Source organism: Balaenoptera ricei, chromosome 15, assembly GCF_028023285.1.
Source record: "Balaenoptera ricei isolate mBalRic1 chromosome 15, mBalRic1.hap2, whole genome shotgun sequence".
Taxonomy (NCBI): Eukaryota; Metazoa; Chordata; class Mammalia; order Artiodactyla; family Balaenopteridae; genus Balaenoptera; species Balaenoptera ricei.
Window position 1 is genome coordinate 69,807,018 of NC_082653.1, and position 22,715 is coordinate 69,829,732.

The window sequence follows — 22,715 nt, forward strand, 5'->3', positions numbered from 1 at the left end:
CTCAGACCCTGTGAAGTGTTCTGAACATATTACTGACTGCCCCTCAAGAATGCAGCTGGAGTCCCTTCCTGGTGATTCAGCTGTGGTGTCTCCATCCCGGCAACTACTGACTCAGTGCTGTTTCCCAACATTGGTTCAATGGGAACGTCCTATAAATGTCCCAGGCCAAATTGAATGGAGACCTATAGTTGACCTTGCCTCAACTATATATTTTCTGAAACCACAAACTAGGCTAAAATCTCATGGTTCCAGATGTCAGCTCCCTGAAATCTCATGTGAGGGCTCCCCTCACACTTCAATGTTTGAACCCAGTGGTTTGGCAACTTCGGCCCAATAGAACCCTTTGGGGGTTCCTTTTCTTAACAAAATCAGGGGTATCAAAACCTCTAGAGTATTTGCCTTAGCTTTTTTTTTTTTTTTTAACTTGGTAGAGGGATGAGGTTTGCAGCATGGGGGTTAAACAGGACTAGGGGTGGGGGATGTTATTGGGAGTCACTGTGATGTCAGGAACTGGTGATCTGTGTGGAAGAAAGCTCCTTTCTGCCTCATTAAGTTTAACCCTGTATTGACCAAAGCTGTTATTAACTCAAATGGGCAGAAATCTCCCTCCCCTATGCCTTATCTTACATGATGTTGCAGAGGTAAAGGAAGGGTAGGATGAAATGGTTAGTCCAGAAGTTTTGTCAAAATAATTTAGAACTATGAATTAGGTGGAAGGACTTGGGGAAGAGAAAGGATGGGGAGCCGTCCGTGGTGCCAGATGTTGGGATTGCGCTTCTCCAGCCCTGATGGATGACGAACCCAGAGCCATGGGTCCTCTTTCCAGGGAAGTGGCACAAGGCTTGAAAAATCCCAGATGTGGATAAGAACTGGGATCTTGGTTTTATGGTGACTTGATGGAAAATATACAGCTAAGGGGCTAGGCAACATATGAACAAAGAAAGTGGCTTAAAGCAGCCAACATTCATTGCGCTAAGGGCCAGTCCCTGTGTGACGAGCTTTGCAGTAGACTGTGGCGGTTATGAATATGAACACTGATCTGAAATGCCTTGCCTGAATCTTGGCTCTGCCACTTCCTGGCTCCTGTGACCTTGAATAAATCACTTAATTTCTGTTAAGTGCTTCTGTTTCCTCACTTGTAAAATGGGGATAATATTTCCTAAGGCTTAAAACAGTTCCTGGCACATGGTAAACACTATAGAAGTGTTCACTTTTATTATTCTATACATGTTTTATCTCATTGATTCCTCAAAAGGACCTTATGAGATAGGTACTATTGTTATTTTCATTTATAGATAAAGAAATCAGGGCATTCCCTGGCAGTCCAGTGGTTAGGACTCCACACTTCCACTGCCGAGGGTGTGGGTCCAGTCTCTGGTCGGGGAACTAAGATCCAACAATCTGCGTGGCCAAAAGAAAGAAAGAAATTAAAGCTCAGAGAAATTAATTGATTCACTCATTTATTATTCTTCCGTGGATTCAACAAATATGTTGAAAGCCAGTTATCTACCAGGCCTTTTTCTAGAAGAGCCTGGAGATCCATAAGGGAACAAGACATACAGTATCCCTGCTGTTGGGGGGGATTACGCTTTAGTGGTGAAGGAGGCAAAAATACGTAAGTGAGCTATTCATCGATTGTGCTAAGTGCTGTGAGGAAAATGCATAGGGAAACGTCACAGGGAAGGCTGGGCAGGGGCTCCTATGACAGGGTTTCCAGGGAAGGCCTCTGTGAAGAGGCAACAGTTGATTCATGTGGATGCTTTGAAAATATAATTTAGAGCAGAGCCAACCAGATGAATGATGGATTGGATGAAGCTGTTAAGGAAAAAAGAGGACTCTAGATCACTCCTAGGTCAGGGGACTTGCTGGAAGTTACTTGGCTAGTGCTGGGTAAGCCAAGATTTAAATCCAGGGGCATCTGCCTCCAAAACCTGACTCAATCATGCTACTGTCTCTCTCAGGAAATCACATCTTAAGCTTTGGATCAGTATCAGGATGATCAATAACAAGACCCTGACCCTCACTCTTAGCAGTCAGCCAATCAATAATGGTTGTTAAGTGAAACATAATGTCACATTCCATGCGCCTAAGGAGTTTATAACGTAACAGATGAGTCTGGTACTCGTGAAAAAGTAAGAGAAAATTGATATCAAAACACTCTAGCGTTTGGTACTAGCAGTAGTGCAAAAGGAATTTAAGAGAGTGAGGTAGGGTGGAGACGGTGAGGTGGGTGCGGTGTATTTGAAGGTCTTGACTAGAGCCTCTCAAAGTGTGGTTCCCCGTCTAGCGGCATCAGGGTTGCCTTGGAACTTGTTAAAACTGCAAATTTTCAGATTCCGTCCAAGACCTTTTAAATCTGAATCTCTGGGGGTGGTGCCCAGCAGAAGATTGAGAAGCCCTGGTCTAAAGGGCCAGGTGCCAGGCCAAGCCACTGTTCCTACCCATTTCCACTCTTCTCTCCATCTCAGCTCCATCAGCAACCTGCTGAATCTTCAAATGGGTCCAGCACTGCCTAAAAGGATGCTCTGATCCTGAGCTCTCTTGAACCTGGACAACATCCTCTTCCACTTAGTCCGTCCAAGAAATAGCGCCCACTTATAAAGGAACTCTAGTGGAAACCAAGAAAGAAACAAAACAACCCTCAAAACAATGAAACACAAGAGTCTAGAAATGTTCCTGTTTACAAGGCCAATCATCTCCACCTGAGCTTTGGAATAAGCTAAGGTTTTGAATCCTATCCATGATACTAGCTTTATGATTTGGGGATATTATTAGTCTCTATGGGCCTCAGTTTACTTGTCTCTGAAATGGGTATAATAGCAATATCTTCCCCATGGAGTTGTGAAGATTACATGAGAAGGTGTATGTACAGTGTTTATTTGCTGCATCCGAGTCATAGTGAACTTCCATGAATGTTGGCATTTGGAAGAAGGAGGTTTGGTGCTGTGTTTGGATTGGACTCTGCTAGGGCCATCCTTTATTTCAAGCATCATAGGATCTGACAAGGGAATCCACTCCATATATGAAATGGTTGATTAATTTACCCAAGACAGGTGAGCTGATATTAGTGAATGGTGGGTTAACAATCACAAGGCTGTTGGTTTCATTTATAACTTAGCTGAGCCAACTAGTTCCCCTATGATGAACATATTCTTTAGCCTGAATGAACAAACACAATTTTCTTCCCTAAACATGCTTTATAAACTTTGTGTCTGTCACGTGTTTCGTGGTTGAAGGTTGCATTCCTAGAAGGTTAAACAAAAACTAGGTCATTAAATGAATTATTTCAGGGGGAGTCTTGTTCCTTCTTGGTGTCCCTTGAAGAGAGGAGCTTTTGGACAGCAAGAGTCCAAACCCAGAAGATTTGAACATAAACAAGATCTTCGCCCCGCTTGCGAGGCCCCATACCATGTTCTGGCCACAGGAATATAACTATTTTCTAATCTTCTCCTAAACTTCCGCAGACAAGTCATAAACAAGCCAAGAACTTTGACCTCTCAAAAGCATTTTTCTCAACCAGGTTGTTTCTTCTCAATACTTCCTGTCAAATATCATTTTTGGTCTGCGGTCTTAATTTTGTCTAAGGCTGAATCAGAGTTTTGGAGGCATCTACTTTTATTCCATAGCAATTGTTACTCGTATTATGAATTGTGGCCACAGCACCCATCTCCTCTCCCATTGGTGGATGTAAGTGGAGGGAAGGGTCCCAGCTTTGAGAAGACATAACAGTGAGTGGAGAAACTTTACAAAGACCAGATAGTCCTTGGGCTTCCTAATGGATGAAGGGGCCTGGGGTGATTTCCATTTCTTAGGTATTATGCTATCTTAAAAAAGCAAAGGAAGGATTGGGAATTCCCTGGTGGTCCAGCGGTTAAGACTCTACGCTTCCACTGGAGGGGTCCCAGGTTCGATCCCTGCTTGGGGAACTAAGATCCCACAAGCCACATGGTGTGGCAGAAAAAAAAAAAAAAAAGAATCAGTAATATTAGGGGAGGGATAAATTAGGGATTTGAGGTTAACAGATACACGCTACTATATATAAAATAAACAACAAGGACCTACTATATAGCACAGGGTTACATATCTTTTTACATATATATATATATATATATATATATTCTCTTTATATATGAATCACTTTGCTGTACACCTGAAACATTGTAAACTTGTATACCATACAACTATACTGCAGTAAAAAAATTTTTTAATTAAAAAAACCCAACAATATTAGATTTTAAAGTTATGGTGTACTTTAAATGTTTACATTTATTAAATTAACATTTTTAACACATACAAAAATATAAAGACTAGACATACCACCTCATCTGGAGATACTGTCAAACATCTCTATTTGAGGCCACTTGTGAATTTGAGGCCTCAGCTACATGACCATTATGACGTTGATACTGCATCAGAACCAGGGAGGAGATGGGTGTGGGCAGTGAAGGGCTCCAAGCCCACCCCTAAACTGAGGCTCGAGGTAGTTCCCACTTGCCACAGAAGGTGGGATGGAAGGCAGTGTTACTCATCAGAATGAGGAAGAAGGACAGAGGCCTTTGGATTGAGCAGAGGGAGGGTCTATGAGTTATTTATGGGAATTATTCCTAGATGCAACTGGCCAAAGAGACTTGAGGATTTATTTAGTTAGTTAGTTTTTTTAATTATTTTAAAATTTATTTATTTTTGGCTACGTTGGGTCTTCATTGCTGCACGCGGGCTTTTTCTAGTTGCAGCGAGCGGGGGCTACTCTTCGTTTTGGTGTGCAGCTTCTCACTGCAGTGGCTTTTCTTATTGCAGAGCACGGGCTCTAGGAGTGTGGGCTTCTGTAGTTGTGGCTCACAGACTCTAGAGTGCAGGCTCAGTAGTTGTGGCGCATGGGCTTAGTTGCTCCACAGCATGTGGGATCTTCCTGGACCAGGGATCGGACCTGTGTCCCCTGTATTGGCAGGCGGATTCTTAACCACTGTGCCACCAGGGAAGTCCCGACTTGAGGATTTATAAGTGGTCCAGCGGGGGTAAGTGGTGTTGTGTTGGCATTGAGCTGGTGGTGAGGAGCGTGGCTCAGCTCAGATATGCGGAGCTGAAGAAGACAGAAAGTAACAAGAAAGCTATCATTCAAACACACATGCCATACCACTGAAACAACCTGCACTCTCTTGGCCTTCCTCCTCTGAAAGATTGGATTGGATGGAGAGACCTGTTCTGTCTCCGACATGACCTTGCTGGGTGATTATAACCAGGTCCCTTCCCCTCTGTAAAGATTACACTAATAATGAGATAGCTAGTCTCTCCCCAAGAAAAATGTATCGAGCATCTACTCTGCACCACACACTCGTATAATTTTTTAAATCTCTTCTTCTGTCTTCCAAGCAGGAGGTCTATGCTTCTAAGCTTGGCATGTGTTCATCATGATAGAGATGAAGAACTAGAGGTGCCAGGAAGTCTGGATGGATTTACACTAGAAAATCAAAATGCTGTTCAGGAGAGAAAAGAATTGATACAGAAATGGAGAAAGAGGAGGAGAGAGAAATTCACAGCCTGGTTGGGTTCTTATGAGTCTAAAATGAGGAACAGCTGTTGAACTATGTATACTATTAAGAAGGAGATGGGGAAAAGAGGAGCTTTTAAAATATTTGCCATGTGTCAAGTGATGGCATTCTCCTTTGCACTTCCGATGAACTTAGGTAAAGATGTAAATTGCTTGTGTCCTTTTGGGGGGCTTAGGGAGCCTGATGTAGGGCTCTGGGCTGAGACCGGCCGTGAGGTGTCTCGGCTTTTTTGGGGTTACAATAGTACAGCTGAAATGTATTCAGCACTTCCTGTGTCCCAGACTCTGTGCTGAGTGTGTAATGTATATCATTTCAGTCAATCCTCACTATAATCTTATGAAGTAGAGTTCTGTTACTGTCCCAGTTTTGCAGATAGACGGCAACTGAGGTCCAGAATGGTTAAGTAACAAGGCCATGGTTTATCAAGTCTAGGCTCCTTTTTATTTCATTGAACTGTACACTTATATACAGTAACCCTGTCTCCTGGTGCTGGCGTGCGCCAGGCCGTGTTTTGGCCGGGCCTGGGGCTCTGAGGGTCCGCCTGCTCAGCTCTGGGCTTGTTTCCTCCATAGACCAAGTGGCTTGTGCAGACCCAGAAATCTGCCAGAAGGTCTGTAGCAACCCCGCCGGCTGCTCTGACATCGCGTATCCCAAACTTGTGCTGGAACTCCTGCCTACAGGTAATGGTCCCTCACCCCTCAGTTGAGTCCCCCCGGGGCACCCAGAAAGGAGGACGTTGGCTGGGCTCTAATCTGAGGAGGGGGACAAGATGGGAGGGCTGTGGGAAAGAATGCGCTCTGGGCTGAGGAACTAAGCCCCCAGATAAAACTCCGGCCCTGGCTACACAGCGGGCTCTGCCCCATCCGCCCCTCTGAGTCCCCCCTGTCGGCTCCCACCCCTGAGTTCCGCCTCCTCCGAGTTGAACCTCTCGGGACCAGCTGGCTATGGGCCTGGGAAATGGGGTCAGCGGTGAAGGCAGGAAAAGCCTGAGGCCCAAAGACCTCCCTTCTGCCCCCAGGGCTCCGCGGGCTCATGATGGCCGTGATGGTGGCGGCGCTCATGTCCTCCCTCACCTCCATCTTTAACAGTGCCAGCACCATCTTCACCATGGACCTCTGGAATCATCTCCGGCCTCGGGCATCTGAGAAGGAGCTCATGATTGTGGGCAGGTAAAGTCATACTGGGTTGGGGCCAGGCAGGGGTGTGAAAAGTCCAGATAACCCAGGGAGGAGAAAGCTGAGCCACCCAGAGGGCAAGTCCAGCCTTCGACTTCTCCAGGCTGTCTCAGCCTCCTCTGATGGCAAAGGTGAAGTACATCAGGGCTCCATGGATGAGTAAAGCGTTCATTCATTCAAGAGCTATTCAGTGAGCACCTACTATGTGCCAGGTGCCGGGCATATAGCAGTGAAAAGAAAAGACTCAGTTTTGCCTTTGTGGAGCTAGAAGAAGAAAAGGATAAGTAAACAGGTAGTTATAACCACAGTGAATGTTATGATGGAGGAGCCAGGAGACCTAGGGAGTCAGAGGAAAAGTCTCCAACTTGGACTGGGACCTGAGGGGTGAATAGGAGTTAGCCAGGTAAAAGGGAGAAGGGTGTTCTGGGGGTTGGGGGCAAGGTTTCTCTAACAAGTCTTGTGCAAAGTCCTGATATCTAATGGTGGGAATGAAAATGACCGAAGTGAGTGGCATGTACATTTTATGTAAAATACATGCTAATAAGCATCTTGGGACTCTGCCCCTCAAGAAGGTGTACCTAAGGGCTGTCTCAGCCTTGGGTTAGGGAGAGGTATGACATCAAAAGCATAATCCATTAAAAAAAAAAAAAAGAAATTAGACTTCATCAAAACCCAAAACTTTTTTGCTTCAAAAGACACCATTAAGAAAATGAGACGACAAGCCACAGATTGGGAGAAAATATTTTCAAGCCACATATCTGACAAAGGACTTGTAATCTAGAATAATCTAAAAAGCGAGATTGTAGTCTAGAGAGTTCCTGCAGGATACCACTACACACCCACTAGAATGGCGATAATCAAAAAGGCAGACAGGAAGGCAGAGAAGTTGGAACTCTAGTGCATTGCATGTGGGGATGTAAAATGGTTCAACTGTTCAAAAGCAGTTTGGTATTTTCTTAAAAAGCTAAGTATAAACTTACCATGTGACCCAGCAATTGCATCCCTAGAAATAAAACCATCTGGCTGTACAAAGACTTGTATACAAATGTTCATAGCAGCATTTTTTACAATAGCCAAAAAGTAGAAACAATCCAAATGTCCACTGATGGGTGAAGGGTAAACAATGGTACACAATGGCGTATCCACTCAATGGAATATTTTTCAACAATAAAAAGGAATGAAATACTGATACATGATATGTGATCAACCTCATGCTAAGTGAAAGAAGCCAACTGCAAAAGACCACATATTGTATGATACCATTTATTTGAAACATCAAGAAAAGGCAAACCTATAGAGACAGAAGTAGATAAGTGCTTATTTAGGGTGGGAACAAGAATAAATTGTAAATGGGCATGGGGGTACTTTTCGGAGTGATGGAAGTTCTAAAACTTGATTGTGGTGTTGGTTGCACCACCCTATAAATTTACTAAAAGTTACTGGATTGCACACTTATAATGGGTGAATCTTATGGTATATAAATTCTACCTCTGAAAAGCTATAAAAAAGAGAGAGAAGTGTTCAGGGGAGATAAAACACTAATGGGGGGGTGTCTCTCTCCATCCGGCACCAGGGTGTTTGTGTTGCTGCTGGTATTGGTCTCCATCCTCTGGATCCCTGTGGTCCAGGCCAGCCAGGGCGGCCAACTCTTCATCTACATCCAGTCTATCAGCTCCTACCTGCAGCCTCCCGTGGCTGTGGTCTTCATCATGGGATGTTTCTGGAAGCGGACCAATGAAAAGGTAGCTCTGGATCAGCCCTTCAGCCCATCAGATGGGAGAGAAGGGGACTGGAGAGGGACATGAGGATGTCAGGTGTCATTAGGGAGGATGAGTTCTGTGGAGGAAGATACAGGGAGGGTGCTCCCTGGCTTTTGAAAAAAAGCAATGAGGGTTCTATTTTGATGCATTTTGTGCTTAAACAGGGAAGCTGAATTAACAGGGAATTATATGTAATTGATTAATTATATGTAAAAGATAAACAGATAAGTATCTCCAGCCCTTTTCGAATCACTGACCCCTGCTGTGACCGTCACTAGAAAGCCACGCTCTTGAGGGAGCTTGCTGAGGTTTCTGGAAGCCTGTGCCGGCCGCCCCACAGCCCTGCCCGTGTCTAAGACGGCCTTGCTCTGATTCGCAGGGTGCCTTCTTCGGTCTCATCTTGGGCCTTCTCCTAGGCTTGGTTCGGCTGGTCCTGGACTTCATTTACGTGCAGCCTCGGTGTGACCAGCCAGATGAGCGGCCAGCTGTGGTAAAGGATGTCCACTACCTCTACTTCTCCATGATTCTGTCCTCCGTCACCCTGATCACTGTGTCCGCCGTAAGCTGGTTCACAGAGCCGCCCTCCAAGGAGATGGTACTTTTGGGTTTGACACTGTATCCATTGAGACCTTTCACTGCTAGTGACAGAAAACCCAATTGACTTCAGTGAAGAGGACTGATTGTTCCAAAAGCTGAAAAGTCCAGGGCTGGGTCTTGGGAAGAACTTGATTTCAGGACACTGAAAAGACCATCAGAATTCATCTCTCACCTCTCCTTCTGTTCTCAGGCCCCTTGTGGGCCCAGCAGCTTTTAGGGATACATCCTCTCTTATTCTCATTAAGCAAAAGCATAAGTATTTTTGTCCCAGCATTTCCAGTGAAGTTCCTCATGCCCGTTGATGGAGTCAGCTCAAGACACATGATCACCCATGAACCAACTTAGTCCCTGTGGCCAGAGAAATGGAGGAGCTGAATGCGGATCACCGGGTTCCCCCCACACCCACGGGCTAGGGTTAAGCTCTGGGGACTAGAATGAGGAAGGGTGAGATCCCCACTGGAGAATTAGGGCTGTCAAAGCAAGATAGGGGACTGAGTGGGGGAAATGTCCACTGATTCTGAAGAGTGCTGGGAGCTGAAGCTTGTTGGAGGGTGGAGTGAGAGGGTAAGACTGGGAGAGACTCAGATGTGAAGGCTGAGCTTGGGGTTGGAAGGCGGTGGGAGAAAGGGATGAACGTCACCACCCCACCCCCATCTCACAGTTCATCTCTGCTCTGTAGGTCAGTCGCTTGACCTGGTTTACTCGCCGTGACCCCATGGTCCAGAAGGAACAGGTGCCACCAGCAACTCCCCTGCCTCTTACCCTCTCTCAGAACAGGACACCAGAGGCCAGCGGAACCAACATCCAGTTCGAGATTGTTCAAGAAAACATGCCCAAAACCCACAGCTGTGAGTTGCCTCGCTCTTCAGTTACAGTAGGAACCTCAAGAAGCATCGTATAATTAAGGGGAAATTTTTCTACCAAATCACAGGCCAGAAAATGGGCACACTTGGAATTTTAGCATCGCCTGACTCCCAGGGTCTGGTCCTCCCTCACTCTCTGGCCACTGGAAGGGTTAGTAACTTTCAACAGGTGCCTCAGGTGGAAAATTAGAGCCAGTGTTTGTTGAGTGCCTACTAAAACATGGTTCATTTGATCCTCACAAAACCCCATGTGGTAGGCTGGGGTACTGCTGGCATTCTCTAAATTACTGGTTTTAAACTGGCAGCTTGCAGGCATATTTTGCTTTAGCTCACCTACTCTTTTAATAAAATGTGAGTTAACATTCAAAAATGGTGAGATTTCACATAAAATTCCAGATTTCCATCTTCTCTTGAAAAACTGGAATATCTGGCAACATGGAGCCCATATGTCTGCATGGCAAAAGTTGTCTGGAGCTGCAAAGCAGCTGTTCCTTAGACCTGGAATATAGTTAGCCAGGGTCCCCACCAGTCCCTACTGTCTCCATGACCCAAGGCTGTGGTTGTCATTAATCATCATACATGGCTTTAAAAAAAAGAATAATTGTGGATATGAACCCATGTCATCCTACCGTGGGAAACTCAAGGATAGATCCAGAAGGCCATGTGGTTCAAGAAAGATGAGAGAGAATCTTTCTTGGTAGAGGTGACGTGTTTAATAAGAAAATCAGCTCACCTGACTCCCGTACGTCACCCGCCTGGCTCCACCCGCAGCTGATTTTGCAGACCCAGCTCTGAATGGGGAAAGAGCGTTCCCTGCAAGAGTGCGCGTCTCTCTTCAGCCTCCTGGCAGGTGATGCAATACAGGGAGGGAGTCAGATAGAACAGGTCCTAAACCCACCTCTGCCTCTGCTAACCAGCTGTGTGCTTTGCTCAAGTTAGGCTGAGTCTCTATCTTTTCATCTGAAATTCTGCACCTGAAGATGGTGAAAAGTCTCAAAATACCAATCTTCTAGAACTAGAGAGTCTTCCAGAATCAAAGTCTTAATGAATACCTTCCAGAAAAGGAACATAAAGTATTTATCACAGTGCATGGGACGCACCCAGTCTCTCTTCTCTCTTGCCTGGGAGAGACAGCCCATCCTTATGACCCTTATTTGCTGGGTTCTTTTTAGGTGACATGACCGAAAAGCAGTCCAAAGTGGTGAAAGCCCTCTTGTGGCTCTGTGGGGTGGAGAACAAGGGCAAGGAGGAGCTGCCGAGCAGAGCAGACCCCGTCATAGTTTCCCTGGATGAAAACCCCTTGGTGAAAACCCTTCTGGACGTCAATCTCATCATCTGCATCAGCTGTGCCATCTTTCTCTGGGGCTACTTTGCTTAGCATGGGGGTGAACCCAGGGGTCCAAGCTCTCAGTCTGCTATCAATGCCCCAATTTTTTAATGAAGGAAAAAAAATAATAAAGCTTTGTTTGTTTACCACCAGGCTTCAAAGGTGTTTATGGGCCACTTTCAACATGACATTTATTTAGCCCTGTTCTTCTTAAAAGGGAATGAAGGCTAGAAGCTGGAAAAAGAGAGAGGCATAAAGTCTTCTTTGTCTCAGAAGGCCAGTTATTCACTCTTCCTGTCCATCATGATGCAACATCAATAGCCAAATTCAAAGGGTTGGACAAGCGAAGAGATGCCCACCCGCCCCCCCCGCCCCCGGTAGTCACATCCCCTGGGCTGACTGTTAGCACTTGAACTCTCTCCAGCTCACCTTCCAAGCACAGGGAATGGGACCTGCATTCTATCTCCTGCCTTTCACTGTTGCTGGCTTTGGGTGAAGGAATAGTTGGTGCCCAAAGGCTTTCTCATTGTGAAACTTGCCCCTCACTATGATCTCTGGGAAATAGACCTGAGTTGGTGCCCTGGAATCTTGTGCCATGAAAAAATCAGGGAATTGTGTGCACGTCCCAAGTTCTGCCTTAGCCTGTGTTTCTTTGCTTGATTCTCCACAATGATGCTTCCCTAAAACAAGTAGCCAGGATGGGCAACTCCACAATAAATCGTTACTGGACGAGGGGTAATAGGGCTTTTGACCTGAAGAACAGCCACCCCTGTTCTGTGGAGAGTCAGGCATCCTAATGACTCTATCCTGGGCCCCAGTGGGGTCTGGTGGGGCTGTGTGTGCCACATGCACAGCGAAGGGCAGGGGCAGCCAACAGAGTTAGCCCTGAGACCAACTCTGGGGTGGCCCAGGGCCATGAGATAGTACCCTAGTCCTGGGATTAAGGGGGCTGGGGGGCGGGATGGGTTAGAACCACTCACTGGCTTAGCAACTGGAGAATGAGTAGCTTCTCCAGGAAGCCCCGTCTCCCAGGAGCATGGACAGGAAGCCCTGGGGCTGAGGGTCACTGGCTCATCCAGTCACTCATGACATCTTTTGAGCTCCTACTTGATGCCCTCAACACCTGGACCAGCCTTGTCCAAAGGTAAAGGCATTAGCTCGACACCTATCCTAGTCGGAGGCCTGGCTTTTCCACACAGATCCAGATGACAGCTGTGGGTTGGACAAAGGCCCCTTGGCCCTCCCAGGAAAGGGCCTCTACGGAGAGCTGTTTGCTAACGTGGCTGCTATCCAGACCCTGTAACTGGTTCCGCAAGAGGCTGAGCTGCTGTCTGGGGCAAGTGGGCTCAAGGGGAGGCTGGGTGACCCTCTCAAGGGCCAAAGGAGGGGAGTGGGAGACCCAGAAGGCTTCCCCAAATTGCCCCTCAGCCAAGCCTCCCCCCCAGCCCCCTGCCATGCCGAGACCTCTGCTGCCGCAGGTTGGGGTCAGAAGTGCGTTTTGGTGGGAGTTGTCACTGTGGTAGCTCAGGCCACTGCCATCTCTCCCCTGGATCTCTGCCACCAGTGTCCCGACTGGCCTTCCTGCCTCTAATCTTGCACATTCTCCAGCTCCAGGCAGAGAGAGCAAATCTGATCAAGCCACTCCTCTGCTTGCTCCCAGGATCAAGTCCACACACCTGGATGGGAATTTCCAGACCCCTGACAGCCAGGCCTCTTTTCAGCTTCGACTCTGATTGCTCTCCCTTTACAGTCTAGGGTCAGACCACACTCATGCTGTCCCACCTGTGGGCTTAACACAGTGGCTGACACCCAGTGGGCCCCATAAATATCCAGTAAGTAGGTCTTTGCTTCTGCTCTTCCCTCTGCCTAAACGATCCCCCCCTTCCTCTCCTGGCTACCTCTTATTCTAGTCACTGCTTAAACATCACTTCTTCCAGGAAGGCTTCCCCGGTCATCCCACACCCACTATGACATGCATCTTCAAAGCAGGTATCACACGTTATTATTGATTGCTTAAGCATCTTCCCAACTAGAGAGAAAGTTCCACGAGGGCAGAAGGCATCGCTTACACTGATGCCTTGCACAGCCTGGTGAATGGATGAAGGGATGACTGACCTTCAGGACACAGATGTCTGGCTCCTTGTCTCATATCCTCCAGCCACACCCCCTCCCTGGCCTGGCTGCCCACCCCTGCCCAGGAACACCCACTATTCCTGCTTCAAGTCAGTCCTTGAGGTCTGAGCTCGTGGAGGTGACTGAATGGCTGATCCATCACCCATCCTCTGCCCTTTGGAAACTGCAACTTCCAAACCCTCCTTGACCACAGACGATGGTCTCTAGGGCTGCCCATAGGACCCGCTCTCACCTTTGGGAAAGGCCCACAATCAGTCACCAGATCATGCTGACTCTGTCTCCCTAATCTTGTGTTCATCGGCCCACTGCCTCTACCTTATCGGGGCCCCACCGGCTCCTCTCTCCAGGGTGTCCTGCTGCTAGTCTTGTCCCCGCTTCAGTCCATTTTCTGCATCGCAGCCACGAGGACCTAAAGTACGAATCCGACAGTCACTCCCCTCCTGTGTCTGCAGCTCCCCTTGATGACTCCAAACATGAGTTATAAGGATCTTCACACTCCAGCCCCTGCTTCCCTCACCAGCCTCATTCCTTGCCCATTGCCTGCTTCCCCCTCTAATTCCATGCTGTCGCTCACCTCACAAGCCATTCCTAGCATCTGGAGGGCCCACCTCCCCCCTCCTTTCTCCACCAGGATGGGCCTTCCTCCCACATGCGTCCACGGCTCCCCCACTCCGCAGTCTCTATCTGCTTCCTGGGTATTTGTTTGCAAGCTTCCTGGGGGCCGAGGCCACATTCGTATGGTTCAGGTTGGTTCCCCAGGGTCTAGGCCAGTATTCCCCTGGAGGAGACATAGAATTATTTAGAAGACATGGCTTCAACTCTAGGCATCCTTGTATGAAAGCAAGAATGCTGTTTCTACCATGAAATGATGTGAAAAAGAAATTTTGGTCATCAGATATAATTTATTGATGTGTATGAAAACTGAATTCAAATACAAATATAGAGGGTAAAAACAGAACCCTGATGAATTGTTTTGGTTCTTCCAAAAATATATTTGGCTCAAGTATACCCTGACGTGTCATTTGTAATGACATTTTGATGTGTGTGGCAGACAGACCCCAAGGTGACCCTCAGTGATCCCCACCTCCTGGTGTTCATGCCCTTGTATAATCCCCTCCCCTTGAGTGTGGACAGAACCTGCGACTGACTTCTAACCAATACAATACGGCAGAGGTGATGAGATGTCATCTGTAATTGTATCACAGCATGTAGACTCTGTCTTGCTAGCAAACTCACTCTAGGGGCTGTCCTTGCTGGCTTGCTGAAGTAGCGGCCTCCCCAGGGAAGCCCACGTGACTAGGAACTGCAGGCAGCCTCTAGGAGCTGAGGGCAACCCCTCACTGATGGCCAGCAAGAAGCCCTGGGCCTCAGACCTTGTGGCCCTACAAGCATAAGCACATGACTTCTGACAACATCCTGAGGGAGATTAGGAGTGGGTCCTTCCCCAGTTGGACCTCCAGACGAGACCCCAGCCCTGGCTGACCCTTGACTGCAGCCTTGTGAGACCCAGGGAGAGGACCCAGCTAAGCTGTGCCTGGACTCCTGACCCACAGAAACTATGAGATAATAAACGTGTTTGCGTTTGTTTTTTTTTTTTTTTGGCTGCAGCACATGGCTTGTGGGATTATAGTTCCCTGACCAGGGATTGAACCCGGGTCCTGGCAGTGAGAGCTCCGAGTCCTAACCACTGGGCCACCAGGGAATTTCCATGACCACTTTTTGCCTTTTGGTTGCATTGGAGCCAGTGGCTTCACTATGCCAGCAGATCTTTCTTTATCCTCAGCTCCATCACTACGATATTAGAAAAGTGGAAGCCATTGGTCTAGAAATATCTGTCAATGGGGTGCTGCCCAGTCTGGCGCAAGACCTCTAGACTATGAGGCACAGAGCCCACTTGAGACCCTGGAGTAAAGAGATGGTAGAGTGGCATCTGTGAGAAGAGGGCGAAGACTCCGGAATATGGTTACACAGCACCAGGTTCACGGTGCAGGTGGCAGAAGGGTGGGAACAGACCACAGGTAGAGAACCTAGAAAGAGGGTTTGTCTTAAGACTTTCAAGTAAGAGCACTTACGGGACTCACTGGGCTCAGGACAGCACTGGGAGCTGGAGCCCCAGGAGTGGGACAAGGGTCCCCAAGGGAACCAAGGCCATCAAGGAGGTCCAGGGATTCAGTCATTCCAATTGCATCTGAACGCTTGGGAATCCACAGGGTATGGCCCAGCACGATCAAGGCAGCCAGGGGGATGCCCCGACCCCCTGCAGTCTCCGAAGTGCTGGATCAAGATCAGGCTAGATGGGTGTTGCTTGCAAGGGGTGTGTGGTGAAGGCACATGTCCCTGACCCTGGTGTAGCTGTGGGTTGGGGAGCAGGAACAGAGGCCTGAGTACACAGGACTGAAGCTTCCAGGAGAAACTGTTCTATGGAGAAGGGAAGGAAGCAATCTGAAGGGGCAGATACCAGCAGCATCTTCCTAGAGGCCAGCACCTCCCTGGATGGTCAGGGATGGCCACGTAGCTTTAGATTACAGACTTCTCGGGAAATCCCTGGCGGTCCAGTGGTTAGGACTCCACTTCCACTGAGGGGGGGCCCGGGTTCTATCCCTGGTTGGGGAACTAAGATCCCGCAAGCTGTGAGGCAAAAATAAATACATAAGTAAATTTTAAAAATTAGATTACAGAGCTGTCTACCCCTCTCCCGCGTGTAGTGCCAGGGCAAGGTGACAGCGACGTGGCACCTCCCCCGGCAGGGGTGATCACATCTCTGCAGCATCTTGCAGGTGCTTCCGCCGTGGTGCAATTACAGCTGACGTCCCACACTATGACTCGCCCATCCAAGAAGATGGAGAGCAGCCACTGACACACGTACAGGGGCAAGGAGGTTTCCTTTTTCTTTCGATTGGAGCTGTTGAGGCAGGGATATTGCTACAAACAATAGGAGAGTGAAAATGGAACACTGTTCTTAAAATGATGAGGGTAGGGTTTGCTGTATTTCAGAATCATTTTGTTCATCACGGCCCTTCCGTGTCCCCAGGCACCAGTGCCGTCTCCTCGGCAAGCACTGCGTCCCAGCTCCCTCCTGAGTGTGAGCTCAGGCATCCTGGAGGAAGCACCTCCAAGGTCTGCAGAGATGCCTGACTGTGGACAGCTGGGCTCCTTGAAGAAGGCGTCAACGCTTATGAGCAACATACATCGAGACCTTTGCTTTCTCTATACGGTTTGTTCTAGAGCTAAGGGCAGTGGGGAGGGGGAGCAGAGAAAAAGAACAGGGATGGGGACTTCCCTGGTGGTGCAGTGGTTAAGAATCCACCTGCCAATGCAGGGGACATGGGTTCGAGCCCTGGTCCGGGAAGATCCCATATGCCGCAGAGCAACTAAGCCCACGCGCCACAACTACTGAGCCTGCGCTCTAGGGCCCGAGAGCCACAACTACTGAGCCCACGCACCACAACTACTGAAGCCCTCTCGCCTAGAGCCCATGCTCCACAACAAGAGAAACCACCACAATGAGAAGCCCGCGCACCGCAAAGAAGAGTAGCCCCCGCTCGCCGCAACTAGAGAAAGCCCGCGCGCAGCAACGAAGACCCAACACAGCCAAAAATAAATAAATAAATAAATTCATAAAAAAAAAAAAAAAGAACAGGGATGGTGTATGAGGAAGGAAAGAGTAAGCCTTCAGCAAACACAAATTTAAGATACCGGGGAAAATGGGTCTACAGGTACGTATTTTCAATGTAATTAATAAGTGCAGGGAGTACTTTGGGGCACAGGAAACTTTGAGTTAAGAGGAAAAAGCAACTGCCCATTTCAAGTTAACCTTAAGTCAAATTCATAGGGGAAGGAGGTGTCCAGGGGCTTCTGAGCGAGGGTCGGGTCACGGATGCACCTGGTGAGCAGTTCTATCAGTGGAGCCGCTCAGGGCAGCCAACATGGCAGCATGTGTTCCAAAAGATGACGCCAAATCTGGGCCACGGGGAGGGGCTATCATCACAACAGCCATCCAGCCCATCGGCCTCGCTTTGCTCCAATTCCCCACCCACTCTTCCCAAGTATTTCAATCCTGGGAAGGAAGTGCCTTCCAGTCACTGGAAAAGGATATTCCCCTGGAACATAATGGCTCTGACTCCTGCCCTAGGCCTGTGGGGCTGAGTACTGTGAGTTGGCCTCCAAGGTGTCTAAGTGTCTCTAGACAAGACAAGTGTCTCCGGACAAGAAAGGGTGTCAGGACTGGTGAGCGCAAAGGAAGAGCCCAGCCCATGGAACATTCGCTAAGAGACAGCCAGTCCGGGCAGTCTCTGGGTCACCTGGTGGCTGGTCTCACTGCTGCGACCTTGCTCGCCATTCTTTCAAACTTCTACATTCACAACTAGACCCCCAGATGTCCCATCCACAATTCTACGTAGTTAAGTGACAACATGCACACACACAATCCACAGCTTTGCCTCTAAGAATGATGAAGTTTTCATATAAACCACAGAATATATTTAATTCAAATTAAACATGAAACTAGAATAATGTTCGGTCCTTATCAAGTAGCAATTACATTGTTTAAAAAAAAAAAAAAAAAAAAGAACAGTACATTTCCATCTACATTCTGGCAATCCAACAAGGCCAAGGCAATCCAGTTTGCTGAGGTGACGGATCCAGCAGTCACCACCAATGCTTGTGGTTCTGAGGGGGTCGGGGAGACACAGACCATACTTCATACAAAATGATTCCGTAGCACGTCCTAAGGAGAGGAACCTCCCTTGTGATATATAAGAACGGAAGTCCAAGTAGCAGGAAGCAGGTGACTTGCGTAATGGATGTACTTTATTAAATAGATAGTTAACGCATTGCTTTGTATTCATTCCAAATTGCTGATGGCGCTGCCTGCATTAACAGCAGTGACAAAAGCTTCCTACACATGCCTTGGCAATGATACTCTTTCCACTGCAGGTATTTCTTTTTTCTTTCTTTCTTTAAAAAAAAATTTTTTTTTTTTTTTTTTTTGGCATGATTCTTTCCCATGTAAAGAAAGCCAACTTCTTCAAGACACAGGTCATTCAGCTTTAAGTGTCAGCCTCGGCTCTCTCCTCAGGCTGTGAGAAGGCCATGTCCTGCATGGTGAGGCCTTCTTTCTCCCTCCACTGAAAGCTTCTCGCTGTTTGGTCTGCGAAGATTAACGTCTGCCTGCCCCTGCTCCACTCGCCAGGCTGGAAGGGGTCAAGGGCAGGGAGTGGCTTTCTTCACAGGGCGGTACTTTCTGTATCATTGTCCATATCCAACAGAATGCGGCCGGGCAGGTCTTTGCTGGCTGAGTCTGAATGCGTTTCAGGAAAGATGCTGCGAAGCGGTTCTGAAACCCTAGAATTGGCGTCTGGACAAAAACACGAGGAGACATGGTATCAATGCGTGGTAACACCCAAGAGGCCACCCGAGGAGAGGAGAAGCTGGAAAGTCTGAGAGTCAGCCCATGCACGCACACGCCCTTACTAGAGGCACCACCAGCCCTGAGAAGTTGAGTCAAGCCTTTGACACCCCAGGGGCAGCCAGCCACGCGGCACAGCCCCACCTCCTGGCTCTGGTGGTCCTTTCTGTGAGCACACGGCAGACCTCAGAGATGCAACCCTGGAAAGGATTTGCTTGCTGTGACTGAGGAGAGGAAACCTGATTCCTACCAATGTCTCTAACACATTCATTGAAATCTCCTGACAACATCTGGGCTGCAGGAATAGCTGAGCTTCACTGGGAAAAGTTCCCTCCTCCGAGGTTGGTGAGTGTCCTCCTGTTATTAATGCTATGCCCTCAACCTCGGCACTAGTGACATTCGGGGCCGGATCACTCCGGGCTGTGGGGCTGTCCTGTGCACTGGAGGATGTTTAGTAGCAGCTCTGCCCTCAACCCACTAGATGCCGATGGCACACAGCTCTCTTTCCCACAGTGTGACAACTAAAGATGTCTCCAGATGCTGCCAAATGTCCCTGGGGTGGGAGGGGGGAACAATCACCCCTGGCTGCAATCACTGAAGTGGGGCACCAAATCTCCTACAAATATTAATTTTCTCATCTAGTTCTAATATTGGGCTGGCCAAAAAGTTCGTTCGGGTTCTTCTGTTAACATGGAAAAACCCAAACGAACTTTTTGGCCAACCCAATACTTATATACCTCCAATTCCTTTTTCACATCTTATTATGTTGGCTGGAACTCCTTCAGCAAGACTGTAAATACACGGTCCTCGAGCCATCATCCCTCGCTCCCATGCTCACAAGACACCTTAACCAATCACAGCCCTCTTCCTAGTGAGCCGGTGAGCCTCAGATTCCTTCATTCATAAACAAATACTTCCTGGGCACCTCCCACATTCTACCTGTGAGGACACAACAGTGAACAAGCCAGACACAGATTTAATGAAGCCTACAGCCAAGTGGGGGAGACAGGCCCTTCTGTCTTAAAGAATTTGTTTCTCTGGTGGATGTGAGTTCTAGCAAATGATGAGCCTTGTTAGGGATTTTAGGGCTGGTGGAAGAGAGAAGGGAGACGTTCAGATTTGTGGTAGTTTCACTTTACCAGGTTAGAGCCAGTCATGTAGGGAGCAGGGAGGGAGGGAGAGTGGGAGGTGGGTGTGCTGGGGTTTCCCTGTTATGCTTAAGAGTTGCTTTTCTGTACTTGCTGTGGTGCAGTTACACCGTGTCTGCCCTCGCTGGGAGCTGCTTTGGGCAGTACTTCTGCTTTACCTGCTCCTCCCCCACACAGACAGAGCTGGCAAATGCAGGTGCACGCTGGGAGGCTCACTGCTTGGAGACTGGTTCCTGAGCCGACACGTGCCCACAGCTCTGAGCTGCGAGATCCACTTACTTCCTGGGGTGTCCCTTTACTCTCAGTGACTCCTGGGTTGGAAGGCCCATCCCTCGAGGTTTCCTACGCACCACAACCCAGAGAAACGTCTAGATTTATGAAGGTGCCAAGGTGTCAAAGAGTTCAGGTGCTGGATGTCATTTCAGACAATTCAGGTCTTATAATTGTGAAACCAACTGAATGGTGCTGAATTGCACTGTCTAATGGTACAGTCAAGGGTGGTCTATGTGCACAGAATACAGGCTGTCTCAGATTTGTCCTCAGCAGAATGAAAGTCAATGAGGGCAGGGACCGTGTCTGTCTTGCTTACGGTGTGTCCCTAGTGCCCAGAACAGTGACTGGTTGATAGCAGACGTTAAATAAATGTTGTGGTTCTCTGTCTGTCTGTCTGCCTAGATGGATGGAAGATGGATAGATAAAAAGTCATCCAATCATCTTTCCAAAGAGTCTAGACCAACCATCTTTCCAATCCTCTTTTCCGATAGCCTCATGTAAAGAAGTAGCCATGTCTTGAAGACAACACTGATACAAGAAATCCACTGTAAATTCAACCCCTTTACCATTATCCTAACTCAACAAGACAGATGATACAATCAGCCAGTGTCTCTTCTTGGCCCAAAGACTTTACAAGGAACCATGGAACTGACATGCATAATGCAAAGGGAGTGTACATACTAGTTAGATTTCTACTTATTAATACCTATATTTACATGCAAACTTAACACCTATCAGCCACAGACCCTTTTCGGAGGACAAACTTGCTATCTTTCTTCTTCTCCTTTTTTCTTTTTTTTTTACTTCACAAATAAATAATTTCTGGATTTGTACTTTTCTGAATTTCTCTAGCTATCTATGATGAACACACATTACTTACATACTTAGAAAAAAACTTTCTGGCTATAGATTTACACAAGGCATCATTTTTCATTATATGCATTCCATAAAGGGCTGGTCTTTGAGCATACTGCTTGGAGCTAAGTTCATATGAAAGATATTAGATTAAAAAAGAAAAAAAAACCCCACAAAAATACAAACCAGAAAGCAGAGCAAGAGGCCCAGGTCACAGCCTCCGCTCACAGGCAGAATGCCATGTGATTCACCACTGCTCTGCGGCTCTGACTAATGTATCCTGGTTCCTTCCTTTTTTGAGCATCTTTATCCAGGAGTGGACCCTCCAAGGGTGGGAACTGGCATTCTACAATTTAGAGTATGGTCCTAGAAAGTTTGTCACTTCGACAATTTTGAATATGTGCTTTAGGTTGTAAACCTTCCCTTCAGAAAGGCCAAGGTTATTCTGATAGCCGCTTTGACAGGTAACAGATCCAAATACATCGTTGAAATCAAACATTTCAGGCACGGCTGCAGGGTGAATCAGCCCCCTCCTGACCATTAAATCCTCCTCTAAACTGCAGTCTGAGGGAATGACTTCCCTGCAGTTCTCATCAGTTTTCTAGGGCTGTGAGAGGCTTACTCGTCTCTGAGACACTGAGTCAACTTTTTATTATTTCAGTCAAAGGAGAGATCCTGTTCCAGTCTCACTGGATGTTTATCTTGACATGGTTCTGACATCTACTTATTAAAAATAAAGTGCAAGTAGAAGCAGAAGCCACTTAAATGCCCAACTATGAGCAATAATACATCTGCTTAATGAAATATTATGCAGTCATTGAAAAACTACATTATAACATGGGAAAGAGCATGTGATGTAAAGTAAAATAGAACCGCAAAATCAAAATCTGTATATGCCAAGTAATTATGATTGTGCATCCCCTTGCCTTTTAGAAAAAAAAAAAAAAACTAGAAGGAAAAAATAAAATATGAATAGTGGACTTTTTCAATTATGGAAGGGTGGTTTCTTATTGTTTCTAATTCCCCAATTTGTTTTAGTATCATATTTATTTTTAAAAATGCATTACTTTCATGACATAAAAGGAGTTTAATTTTAAAAAGCAAAGGCTGTGAGAACCAACAAAGTGCCAAGTGTCTGATGACTACTATTGTGACTCGTTCTACAGTGGACAAATGACTCACTAAATTAATCTCAGGCTCACTAAATTAAGAACATCTTCTACTCCAGAGCACTGTCTTTTTAACCCACCACCAAGTGGCACATCAGGATCAAAATACGGATGCGTGGGCTCCAGACCTCCTGCGTCTGTGTCCCGGCATGAGTTTTTAAAATGGTGACATACGAATCTAATACCTAACTCTGTATTATCTTTTTTTTTCTCCATAAAAATGATAATAAATAGCTACCATTTACTTAGACCCCCCTGTATATTAAGAACCGTACGATGCTTTTCTTATTTTATCTACTGTAATCCCTTTGAAAGTTATTCTCACAAATGTCACCGTTTTACAGCTCAACCAGGTTGTGCCGTGCCATTGTTACAAAGAGTGAGCTGAAATTTTAATTCAGGCTTATCTGATTCTAGTGTGCGCTCTTTCCACTACCCCTCAAGCCTGCCCAGTACAGA

General features: G+C 47.2%; 2 protein-coding genes across 7 annotated transcripts in view; one reads left to right on the forward strand and one right to left on the reverse strand.

Annotated features, from left to right (window-relative positions):
* SLC5A11 (solute carrier family 5 member 11) overlaps nucleotides 1-11,424 on the forward strand; it is a 53,072-nt gene extending 41,648 nt beyond the window's left edge. Inside the window, exons 11-16 of one of the 2 annotated variants that reach the window (XM_059898987.1) lie at nucleotides 6,122-6,229; nucleotides 6,568-6,718; nucleotides 8,298-8,466; nucleotides 8,864-9,079; nucleotides 9,761-9,929; nucleotides 11,117-11,424. In XM_059898987.1, the coding sequence (XP_059754970.1) occupies nucleotides 6,122-6,229; nucleotides 6,568-6,718; nucleotides 8,298-8,466; nucleotides 8,864-9,079; nucleotides 9,761-9,929; nucleotides 11,117-11,322 (1,019 nt within the window). In that variant the 3' untranslated portion in view covers nucleotides 11,323-11,424. The remainder of the gene's footprint in view (nucleotides 1-6,121; nucleotides 6,230-6,567; nucleotides 6,719-8,297; nucleotides 8,467-8,863; nucleotides 9,080-9,760; nucleotides 9,930-11,116) is intronic. The other variant, XM_059898988.1, reaches the window with a different exon arrangement.
* Nucleotides 11,425-18,257: 6,833 nt separating this feature from the next.
* Nucleotides 18,258-22,715, reverse strand: part of ARHGAP17 (Rho GTPase activating protein 17) — a 91,965-nt gene continuing 87,507 nt past the window's right edge. For 2 of the 5 annotated variants that reach the window (XM_059898766.1, XM_059898763.1), the window contains one exon: nucleotides 18,258-18,760. In XM_059898766.1, the coding sequence (XP_059754749.1) occupies nucleotides 18,630-18,760 (131 nt within the window). In that variant the 3' untranslated portion in view covers nucleotides 18,258-18,629. The remainder of the gene's footprint in view (nucleotides 18,761-22,715) is intronic. The other 3 variants (XR_009497771.1, XM_059898765.1, XR_009497772.1) reach the window with 2 other exon arrangements.